This window comes from Neopelma chrysocephalum, unplaced genomic scaffold (genome assembly GCF_003984885.1).
Source record: "Neopelma chrysocephalum unplaced genomic scaffold, ASM398488v2 Primary Assembly neopelma1_96942, whole genome shotgun sequence".
NCBI lineage: Eukaryota > Metazoa > Chordata > Aves > Passeriformes > Pipridae > Neopelma > Neopelma chrysocephalum.
This window is the reverse complement of record NW_020925585.1, coordinates 1407546-1419457: the sequence shown is the minus strand read 5'-3', so window position 1 is coordinate 1419457 and position 11912 is coordinate 1407546. Positions and strand designations below refer to the sequence as shown.

General features: G+C 35.4%; 1 protein-coding gene across 10 annotated transcripts in view; it reads right to left on the bottom strand.

Moving 5' to 3' along the window:
• Positions 1 to 853: 853 nt before the first annotated feature.
• CSNK1G3 (casein kinase 1 gamma 3) overlaps positions 854 to 11912 on the bottom strand; it is a 75066-nt gene continuing 64007 nt past the window's right edge. For 8 of the 10 annotated variants that reach the window (XM_027670859.1, XM_027670866.1, XM_027670857.1 and 5 more), the window contains 4 exons: positions 9201 to 9307; positions 8811 to 8834; positions 4302 to 4393; positions 854 to 3054 (listed from right to left, as the gene is read on the bottom strand). In XM_027670859.1, the coding sequence (XP_027526660.1) occupies positions 4336 to 4393; positions 8811 to 8834; positions 9201 to 9307 (189 nt within the window). In that variant the 3' untranslated portion in view covers positions 854 to 3054; positions 4302 to 4335. The remainder of the gene's footprint in view (positions 3055 to 4301; positions 4394 to 8810; positions 8835 to 9200; positions 9308 to 11912) is intronic. The other 2 variants (XM_027670862.1, XM_027670864.1) reach the window with 2 other exon arrangements.

Below are 11912 nucleotides of genomic sequence, written 5' to 3'. Positions count from 1 at the left end.
TGCTAAGACCCCATCTGGAGTGCATCCAGCCCTGGGGTCCTGAGCACAAGCAACACTTGAACGCCTCAAAGAAAGTGCAGAGGAGACAATAAAAATGATGAGAGGATGGGAACACCTCTCCTATGAGGAAAGGCTGAGAGAGTTGGGGTTGTTCAGCCTGCAGAAAAGCAGATTCCAGCACTACCTTATTTTGGCCTTTCAATATTTACATAAGAAACATGGAGAGACAATTTTTATCAAGGCCTGTAGTGACAGAACAAGAAATTACAGATTAAACTGAAAGAGGGTAAATTTAGATTGGATGTAAGGATGATATTTTTTACATGGGGGTGGTGAGACACTGGACCAGGTTGCTTAAAGAAGTTGTGGATGCCCCATCCTTGGAAACATCCAAAATCAGGTGGGATAGGGCTTTGAGCTACCTGATCTAGTGAAAGATTTCCATACCCTCCATGTACTGGAGGGCAGTGGTGGTGCTTTGTGTTTGAACTAGATGTTATTTAAGGGTCTCTTCTAATCCAAAACATCTTCTTTTAATGAATTTCCTAGACCTCTTCAGGTCTTATTCCAGGTAAGAAGACCAGCATAGACTTTATCTATGAGTAGATTTCAAATGAGTGCATTGAAGTCTCTTCATTCTATTGTATTATCAGGTCTATTAAAGCATGTAACAGTAACACCTCTTAACTAAAAAAACATAACTATAACTGCAAGTCAAGGTAGCATTATGAGTATCATGTTTTCAAATTCCTTGCCATCCTAAAAGATAAAATTTTTTCAGTAATTCTTAAAATAAGAGCTATCATTATTTCATCTAGGACTGTAGGAAAGGGGGGAAAAAGGCAAATTTTACAAAACTATCTTTATTTTTTGTCTTACATTTAAACAGGGATGTATTTCATCTTTAGACATCCAACCAACATTTACTTCATTAGTTTAGACAGGAAAAAAAACAGGATATAAATACAAATCATATTGGCATACCTACACCAGTGCTGACTGCTTCGCTAAAAGAAAACCTTCTTCAGCATTTAAGTCAAGCACTTAAAAAAATTGCTGAAAAGCAAGTGCCTAGATACTAGTCGTTTCAGCAAATAAACAGTTTTTATATATTTGACCATTTTAAGTCCATACTGTTCTGACTTTGTTATGTGTATGGAGTTCAGATCATACAAACACTGTACAGATCAAAAACCTCTGAGAATAAAACTCATCAGGTGTACAAAGCAAAAAACTTGGTCAAGTACTACAAAGAAGGATGTCTTCATATGAGAATGGTCAAGTAACCTACTTTTCAACTCAAATAAAGACAAAGAACTAACTTCATGAGTCTGTAATAATCAATAACACAGACTGGTGGAGTGGAAAACTTACGACCTGTTATACAGCGTGTTTTTGTAGACCAAGTTCAGGTTTTCTAAAACAAACACTTGAGATCATGAACACAAATAACGATGAAGATCAAAGTATACATATAAGCACACAATCCAAACAATAAAATACACTTTTGGCTTTTAAGGATAAATAAATTACAAAATACAATTAAAATTCTTATAAATGCAATTATTAATTCAAAAGTGTGCATTTATTTTAATATACATTTTAAATGCTACCACAAAACAGATTAAAAATAAATAAGTATGCCAAAAGACATGTGTGGATAGAAAAAAAAGGCTAGAAGAACTATAAAAAAATTGAGATAATCTGAGTTTTGGTCAATAAATCTTTCATCTTCCATCTTTCATATTTCTTCTTTAATAACTGGTAGCTAAACATGACAAAAGCATAACTCTGTCATTACGGCTTTAAAAGAAGCATATATTTTCTGAAAAAGAAAATGCAAAATGGACTATCTTGTCTACAGAACTGTTGGTTTGCTCATATTGCAAGCAGTTCATGGGACTGTAGAGAAGTACCTGACACATCCTTGCCATCTCCTATCTTACACTGCAAGACAAGCAACTTCCAAGAAAACAATCGTGGGAAATTTCGGGTGCTATGGGCTAGTATGGAGAGAAGTCTAACTCACTTCCATTGCATTTGTTTTTTAAATTAAAGAGCAAAATAATTTACAAATACATCTCTAACTTTTCATGGCACATCCATATTTTCAAATTAAAGATGATGTCAATCATCAGTTACCTTAGTAAACACACAGGCTTTAATACTGATTACACTTTAATCAGAATCACATTTATTTCTTCTTTTATAATTGCTCTGTAGATCTCTTTTGAAGGTAATTCAATTTTGCTAACATTATTAGAAGCACAGCTTAAATTATACAAACTTCTGTATTCTCTGTACAAATGCTCTTGTAATTTCTACTGTACTGCAATTTTCATTGTAAGCATAACAAAAGCAGACTTTCAAACCAAGAGGCCACTGGAAATACTTTCTGTTCATTAGTATCTCCAGCATTTAGATAACTGTCAACAACTGAATCAGCCTCCCCAGTATCTCTAGACAGTGACCATTTGGCTACAATATCAGCAGTAATACTGGGACAAAAGAAGAAAAACAATGCAGGTGTCATACAATAAATCTTAAGATTTTATTGTTTTTCAATATGGTTGTGCATCCATATTTTTCTTCTCCATTTTTGAAGAGAACTGCTTTTGATACACTGCTACAAACTCAAATAAGAGATTTATGACATCTGTCTTCATCTAAGACACAGCTGCTACTTCCTAGAAAAGAAGAAATACTTCTCAAGTTCAGTTTTGCTCAAGATATTGTTCATTTCTATCATATCATTGGTCCATATGTTGACGGTCAAAGAACCACTCCTATTTGACAATATTTTAAAGCTTTCAGAATAGATGAATTAAAGAAACAAAAGTTCAATCCAGAAGAACCAAATCAAAGCACACAGGCATGACACTGTTTCTCACGGAGTCCATGGAAAACGTGTTTACTATGGAGGTTTTTGCTTTGGGTTTTGTTGCTGTTTTTTTTAAGATCACAAGACAACAGTTGAAGAACTAAGCATTTTCCCATGTTCATTTGTTGCGCTGAATGGTTTTCCTTTTCCTCCGCTTGAATAAACAGCAGCACCTGCAAGTGTGACACAAATTACATATGATATAAAAAGAAACCGCAAAACTAAACTGATTACTGTATGTTTCACTTAAGTACGTAGTTCAGGCATAGCCAGCACCAAAAAAAACACTATTGCAGATGATTGATTTATTAGTGAAAGAAACTGAAGTAGAGATATTTTTTACATATTTCATCTTTTTGTGGAAAAAAGTATCAAATGAAAAAAGCTATGATAGAAATAGCTACTAAGTTTAGAGTATTGATGAGAGTATCAAAAGCACAGGCGATATAGGCTGACTTAAAAATGTGTTTGTAAGAGTAAAGGACACTCCATTACCTGAGTACTCTTTAACTGGTAATATTCCACGCAGAAGCTTGCACTTAAGATTGTGTCACCTAAACTGTGCGCTTAAGACACTACCGTTGCTAATACAAGAAAACTTGAGCTTCCTTTGTCAACCAGAATCTGGAAAAACCTTCCCCAAGGCTATTCCCCAAAATTTTTTAGAACAAAATATTCATGAACAACATAAAATTAATGTTCTGATCCAGTGCTGTGATAACACTACTACAGTGAAAAATCACAGCTTAAGTATTAAGTACACTGACATTCTTTATTCTGCTTTATTGCGTACTATATGAGAGAAACTAAAACTGATAAATACTGTGAATTTTACTTAGCAGAGACCATCTGAAAGTACCTGAAAGAACACTACAAAATGAAAAAGAATTGGAGGGAGCTAGGGACAGATAATACAAAGGAGGACTGCAGAAGTCCAGAAAGTACTTCTGAAAATAAACTGAAGAGGAAAGCAACAAAGAACACAAAGAAAATTAATTCATCTGCCTTATTTTAGGCAACTCCCAACTCCTGAACACCACCTTTAAAAGTAAAGCTTGCATTCACTAAAGCATTCACACTGTGCAATCAAAAGTGAACATGCAAGCTGTCTACCTTAACAGAGCTTGCCTCATGGAGTTCTGTGGTTTGGTTATTGAATTCTCACTTGCAGTGCTATACACCAAAGGGTCTTAAACTATGAAGTACAACAGAAGTGAAAGTATAAATGTACTCCGTCAATAGCCTATCAGTAAATCCTTAAGTTCACCAAGCATTTTATATCACAAAAATTCAAAAGACAATTTAGTTTGGAATATGGGAAATGGGGAAAGCATTTGAAAATCAGGGAGAACAAGGGTCTAAAAATAAGGTTCTACAGGGGGTGAGAACAACATCCAAAGTAAGGGGAGACAGAAGTTACCTTCTCAAAATATCCAAGGCACCCTGTCGCTCAGTCATTGAAAAAGTAGCAGTGGGCAGAGGCAGACCAGAACTGCTCTGAGAGTTACATAACTTTCAGTAGAAAAAAACATTGGTTATTGATGAAGAGGAAGCCCAAAATTAAAATTCAGTAGGGGAAACTACATAGATAAGTATTTTTACAGCTAGCAGAAGTATCATAACGTATTTACTAACTTTAAAGTATTTGTAAAAGAAGAGACAGAATTGGTTTTGAAGGCTAGTAGCCACTGACTGTAACTGTAATTCCCCCAATACTACTAAGCCTTTTTTTTCAACATCTGCCTATACCCGCTAACACCCATTATCTTATAGCTTTGAATTTACTCGTAGATGTATGGACGCCAATTCAGTTTAATCTTTCTTTGACCCCAATCTTTTCACAAGGATTTTACATATGTATATACCATCAAAAAAAAAAAAGCATTTTACAGTGCTCCCTCCCTTTTACCATGAACTATCCTATGAGTCTCTAAATGAGGAAATCCTAGCCTGAACTATGATGGTAAATCACTTTTATACCTGTTTGAGATTATGAGGTCTCCAGGAATGCCTACAGAAAAATTTTGTCTTGATTCATAATTTTAGCATATCAGAACTCAGGTTACATAAGTAACTGCAGGAAGATGAAAGCATGGCAGACAATTTATATTCTGGAAAGATAATCCAGAATTTTAACTCTTCACTCTTCAACTAAATTTTGTTTATATACAGCACCTCTCAAGCAGATCACACTTCTTAAATGTTTCAGACTGCTTGTATCCTCTGTTTAGTTCAAGGACACTCGAGGTTTTCTTGGTTCCTTATCAAAAAATTTTAACCAATCCTTGCTGCAAATCTCATACTGTCCTTTATTCCTTCTGCATAGCCCACTTAGTTTGCTACTTCTCTTTCAACCAGAGAAGAGTGGCACTATGCAATGAGAATTCAAGAATTCTATCTTTAACCAATATAAACCACTGCTTTTTTAATCCTGGTCTTCTGGAGTTTGAATGATACTACTACAAAGAGCACCATTTCTATTAACAGTTGGGGGTTTTTTAATTATAAGAACTATTCACGTATTTCAGTTCAGGGCAAATCACTAAATGCTGAAGACTCTTGCTTGATGCAGGAAAATAAATCCCTTAATATATAATATATCTAAAAAGGTTCAAGGAATGTAAATTCCATGGAGAACTCTAAAACACAGGACTCTTGGAAACGTGAACTGAAGTACGCTGAAATGTGTATTTTTAAATCTAGAAGTGATAGACCTTCCAAGGCACACAGGCACCTTTACATGGGAATAAGAAAGGTCAGACTGCATTGCCTGATAATAAATTTTATGAAAGAAAAATAACTCTGAAATTAGAGATCCATAGTGCATAGTCTCTCAACTAGTTTAATTCATAACAGAAATGCAGACATGTTCCTAAGGATACTGTCACTAGAGGGTGTTATTACCATTTATATATAATACATTTATATCTAATACAATATACTTGGAGCCATATTTAAAGCTACAGCATGGAGCATTATTACACAGCATTAGGCTACAAATATAAAATTCAATATACATGCAAAATACGTAAGAATAAATAAGTTTTTAAAAGTTTTAAAAATCTCTAATTCTAGGAAAGGATTTTTTCTTTTTACATAAATCATTTAATGACCGCTAACCTCTTTACCTGTAGTTTATAAAACATTTCTAGAGTAGGCAGTATAATAGCAATCTATGAAACTCAAAAACCACTAAACTTTTCCTGTACAATCTAAAGTGACCTTTGAGATATTATCTAAGGTAGCAATCTCAGCATGTAACGAACATTTCTTGTCCTTCTTAAAACATCCTTCTTAAAACTTTTTTCCTGTTAAATACCCTTTCTTCTACCACTTGAACAGTCCCTTCACCCAACATGCTAAAACAACTTAATTTGTGTTTAGATAGCTGTGTTTTTATATTTGCCATCTACCACGTGGCAGCACTTTACTGCAGGATTAGTAACAAGTGTTTACAGTGTCAAAAAGGATGCAAGGCGCAAAAAGGACAGATGGCTTCCTGTTTGCCCTTCTCTGTCCTCCCATAGCAGATCCTTTTGGTTATGCAAATCACACGTCTCATAGAAGCAACTGTTCTGATGACTAGCAAAGAGTAAAGGAAAGAGAGACTGACTGGTCAGCAAACGTCAGGGCAGAACAGTGATCATGTTAGTTTTCTGCTTGGTTTACAACTCCAGTAAGTAACAACTGAAATAGGGCTGAAAGCTACTTTTTTAAAAACCCAAACAAAAAAACAAGCCATCAACAACAACAAAAAATCACCAACACCCAAAAAACAAAACCAAGCCACCAAAATTCCAAAAACCTGACACCTACTGCTTATGCTTGCTGCACAGCAATACCATGAAAACGACATAAGATTTAAAATATATACTGAGAGTACATAAATATTTATCAAACAATGAAAGTGTTGAAAAAATGTCCCAAAACATTAAAATAAATCACCAGAAAAAAATGTTGAATACACTGAGAACTAAAAAATATTCCACTGAAATGGCAACAGAAGAGCTAATATTCAGTTAAATTATATTTGTGTTATAAATAGACATCAGCAAGAGAGGTTAGCTTTGTTCATAATTTCAGAAGGAGAAAAGATTATGAAAGAGGCACAAAGTGAGTCTTTTTGGAAAACAATGTCTCCTTAAAACCAAAAATGTCCATATCATAGACATGAAAGATAGTGACTATTGCATTTCCTTACATTCTTCAGCAGTGTAAAAATCTATAAATGCATGTTTAAATGTCTCACAATACTTTTTGATATTAAGACTGTAACTATTATGTTAAAATGTAAAATTACCTAAACTTTCTGAAGCATTTTTTTGGAAAAAATATGTATACTTATGCATTGATGCTTATTAGCAATGCTGGGGAGCAGGTGTGGGTGAGGGGTGCACATATATGTTTATTACTGCCAAAATATAAAACAACTTCTACCGCCTAAAAAAACCCCAGGGACTGAGGAAACTGCAGTTTAAATAGACAGTGCTGGAAAACTAATTTGACTGTTTCATACTTGAATAAAAGAAGATTTATCTAAAGAGTAGGATATTGAGACTAGTTATCTTGTCTGTAACGAAACCAGTAAAGACTAGGCAAGAGGTCATGGACAGCATTTTTGTCCATCACGCATTTACATCAGAGAAAATAAACTTCTACACTTCTACAGCAGCTGAGCATCCCGGTTACTACAAATTCTTTTAACTTTCTACAGATAACTAAGTAAAGTTGATAACTAAACATGGGTTGAGCTGTGCTAAGCACTATTCAAAACACAAGAAATTTAATCATTTCCTGTGTGTACATGAACTGAGCATAAAAAACGGTTGTCACTGTGCTTATTCAAAGGAGAGAACAGGGAATTTATCCATGAACAGCCTACTAACACCCTTGCTCTTTGGGAACTTTGTTTTAAATATATATAAGAAAACTGTATTCTTGACAGTAAAATAATAATACAGTACTCTACAAAGATGGCAGATTAAGAACTTAGTTCTTTTAAGCCATTACAGAAAGCTGGTGCAGAAATGTGGCACAACAGACACCTCCACTCACAACAATATTAACTACACATGCACATAAACCTTACACACCAGAACCTCAAAATCTGGCTTTTCAAAAGTTTCCCCTTTTCTAAAAGTTAGGAAAACAGTCCCTACAACACTAACTGCTATTAAGGAATGCCTCCTGGATTGCTCTGTTACTAATGTATCCTTCATATTTGAGTGCCCCTATTTTACAATAAACTAGAGCCATATCCTTATAAAGTGCTATTACAGGTACAATTACAAAATAAAACATGTTGAAAGTTATATTGCCTTTAGCTGTCAAGAATATTTTTCTGTACTATTTTGCAAGTTTGAGTTTACTACTCAAATGCATAAACATTAGATGTCCATCCCACGTTAACTGACATTAATATTTCTCCCTTTCATTACACTTTAATTTTAAGGAACCCTGAAGTTATGTTTCAGTGATTAGTTAGCAAGTTGTTAAAGACTAATACTCTGGTAAATATTTCATTTACAGAGATAACTGGCAAAGTTCAAACATCGGCTAGCATTTATTATTTATTAGGTATTTTCTAGATGTTAAAATACTGGCTGAAAGCTACCACATCTGAAAAGAATGTTTTCCCCTTTAAAACAAAATAGGAAGTGGGAAAAAATATTCTAGTGCCCATTAAAAAGGTTGAAATAAAGTACATCACAGACTAAACAACTTAAAAGCAAGCAGTATTTGAAGCTGGCAGAATAGCTCCTGAAGGCAGCTGCTTGTAAAAACAGTTGATTTTTTCATGGAATTAAAACATGTTTTGTGATTTTCAAATAGACATTTTATTTTAAAGTTCTCTGAAATTAGTTTTAAACCCAATAATAAGAACAAAGCTTCTGGGGCTGTTTCTGCCTGCTTATGCTGTATAACTCACCACATGTTCAACACTTTCTGGCAGCTATACAGAAAGAGAGTAAGGAAAAAAAGAGAATCAGAATACCACACAGAGAAAGAATTTCACATCTTGCACACATAGCTGTTGGTAGTCAGAAGATTGTCCTAAATATTTCAAAATTAGTTGAAATATCAAAAATGCATGCACTTCTCTAGCATAGCGAGATGTGTTATTGAAGGCTTAGCCTAAAAGTACAAGCTATAAAAAGTCTTTTACTTAAAAATTTAAAGACAAAACCAGGTAGAACACCGGAGTTTTGTCCCTCACCAGTGGCTATTAGTTTAGATAATATTTCTTTAATAACTATATGAGAAAAGTATTGAAGCAGCTGAGCCCACAAGATCCAAAGAATAAAAAACAAGGACATACTTTGTTTCATCCATTACTTCCACTTCTGCAGGAGCTGTGATGGGTGCATTTGAACGGCCTGCAGTTGGGTCATCTGTGTTGAGTTCTCCATTTGTTGAGCTTACTACCTGAAATCACCAGAAAGACCTGAAATTATGCCAGTGCCAGACATACATTTTTTAACTCCTAAATCTTAAAAAAAACAATAGATTTTTTAATTCCATAATTCTGTTTATTTCGGTAATAGTATCTTTGCCAGGTTTTATTCCGGCATCCCCATGCTCTTGTCATTTTCCTTTCGTATCTATTAGTGGAACTGACATCTACATGACAGACTCAGTGAGTGGACTAAGCTAAGCAACTCAGTGGATCAGGTTTGCTCGTCTCCCTCATGTCTCTTCAGAGTCTTAAGGGAAGGCACTAAACACTTTCCTGATACCAATCAATCTAACCCTATCTCTGCTTCTTTAGAGTATTTATGCTCCTTAGTTTCCATCTTTGTATGGCCTGATTAATTTGTATCTCAATGAGTACTCACTAGAAGAAGGGAAAACCTAAGACATTTGCTAGACCGAAGAGCATAAATGGTATCTGATTTTTAGAACACAAAAACACTTACTGCCAAAAAATTAATCAGCTACAGAGACCAACAGTAGTCCACAGTTCAAGATTATTACCAGCTGCTCCCTGATTGTCAGAGATTAATGTAGACAAAAGGAGCAGGAAGAAAAGTCACCATCACAATATTATTCCCCTCACCCTTCCAAGCTCTCCTCTTAATGCAGCAGTTGTATCTCATCTATTTATAGCCAGAACTAAGAGCCTAGCCTATTGAGGTTTGTTTTGTGGTTCCTTTTCTAAGTAAGTACAGAGCTTCAGAAGTTTGCTGCACTTAAGGCATTTTCCATGCCATATGCCTACATTAGGCTGAGTTTTCTTCTTTTTTATGTTTGACTAAAATAGCAACCACTGCCAAGAAAAACTGCTGCCCTGTAACAAAAAAAAAGAAAAGATGTCTGAGATTGCAGGACCTAATTAGTTACATTTTAGTCAATATAACTGAAGGAATTCTGGGAGATTGGGCTTTATTTCTATGATGATAGGTAAGTCAGTGTAGTTTCAACAAGGTGGCTTAAGATTAGTTTCATATCATTGCGCATGACAGAAGCACTTCACATTCAGTGACAGAAACAGACAGGAATTGTACTTTAACAAATCATAAGATGGTGGGTCAGGCATTTTGAACCAAACACCCTGGGTTGGTAGTTTCGGTTTGTGGGTTGGTTTTTTTTGGTTTGGTTTGGTTTGGTTTTTTTTAACAAGTATCTTAATATTTATTGTCATCATTGTCCAAATTTACTTGGAAGGAGACATAGTATGATCCCAACCACTTTACCAGGTATCTTACTGTGCAGATAAATTTCATTGCTTCTTGTGAAATATCCAGTAATAGTGACAAGCACAGTGGAAAATACATCAGAAGTACTTGCTAAATAAGACAGGAGCATTGCTGACGATGTAAGGGTAAAAAAAATTTGCTCAACTCGTCCAAAGACATTTTTGGGTCCCAAGGAAGCACAGAATGGTTATGGTTGGAAGGTACCACTGGTGGTGTCATCTGGTCCAACCCCCATGCTCAAGGAGGATCTCCTGGAGCACGTTACTCGTGACTGTATCCAGACAGCTTTTGAACATCTCCAGGGAAGGAGACTTCACAACCTGTCTGGGCAGCCTCTTCCAGTGCCCGGCCACCCTCGTAGTAAAGAAAGTCTTCCTCTTGTTCACGTGGAACTTCCTCTGCATAACTACAAAACTAACCACAACTACTGCCTGCACTAATCCATATAAAGTAATGCTATCCAATTAATATTGTAGTCAACTTTGTCTGCAGTCCTAATAATTCAGGATTTCTGTTCCATGATCTAGATTTAAAATGAATTTTTCTAAAGAGATCCTCAGACTTGCACTCAAAGTTTCATAGCAGTGGTTGATCAAAAACTGAAGCCTTTGTCTTTAGTTTACTCAGGTAAGGGTAGGGTACATCAAGAAATAAAAAAACAGGTACACGTCCCTTTCTGGATGGGAAGCAAACACAATACAACTTAGCAATCCTGACTATTGCAAAGAACAGGTGACAGTATGCAAAGGCATTTGCAAGAACTCTTATTTTCTTCTCTTTTCTTACACAAAGCAAATAAAATAATGTATGATTTTTTCACAAGTCGAACAGGCTGCCCAACTCTAGCATCGATAGAGCTTTCACATGGCATTCTCCCTCACACTTCTTTCCCAGGAACACCTGTTTAATTATTCACATCTATCTCCTTGGACAGCAGACTTCAGAAAAAAAAAAAGGATCCAACTCAAGCATGTACACACTCGTCACTTGGATTGGAAAACATGAAAGCAGGTACCTAAAAATCCTTTGAGACTCCCCCCCCCCCACTATATTAACAGTAAGGAATACTACTGTTATTTCCTAGAAAATGTTCTCCCCATCCCCAAAGGGTATTTAGCATATCTCTTGCAATTGTTGCATTTTACCTGACAAAGAATAAAAGGTTTCTTAAGTGCTACAATTATCAAACAAGTGATATGATATACAATTTCAAAGTTCTACTGACTGTAACTTAACAAGTTGTAGTGGTTTGAACCAGGTTTTCCCCCTGAAGCTAAGAAAGTGGTAACCCCCAGGGGGTGGTGACCCTTGGGGTTTGACCCAATCAGCGCTCC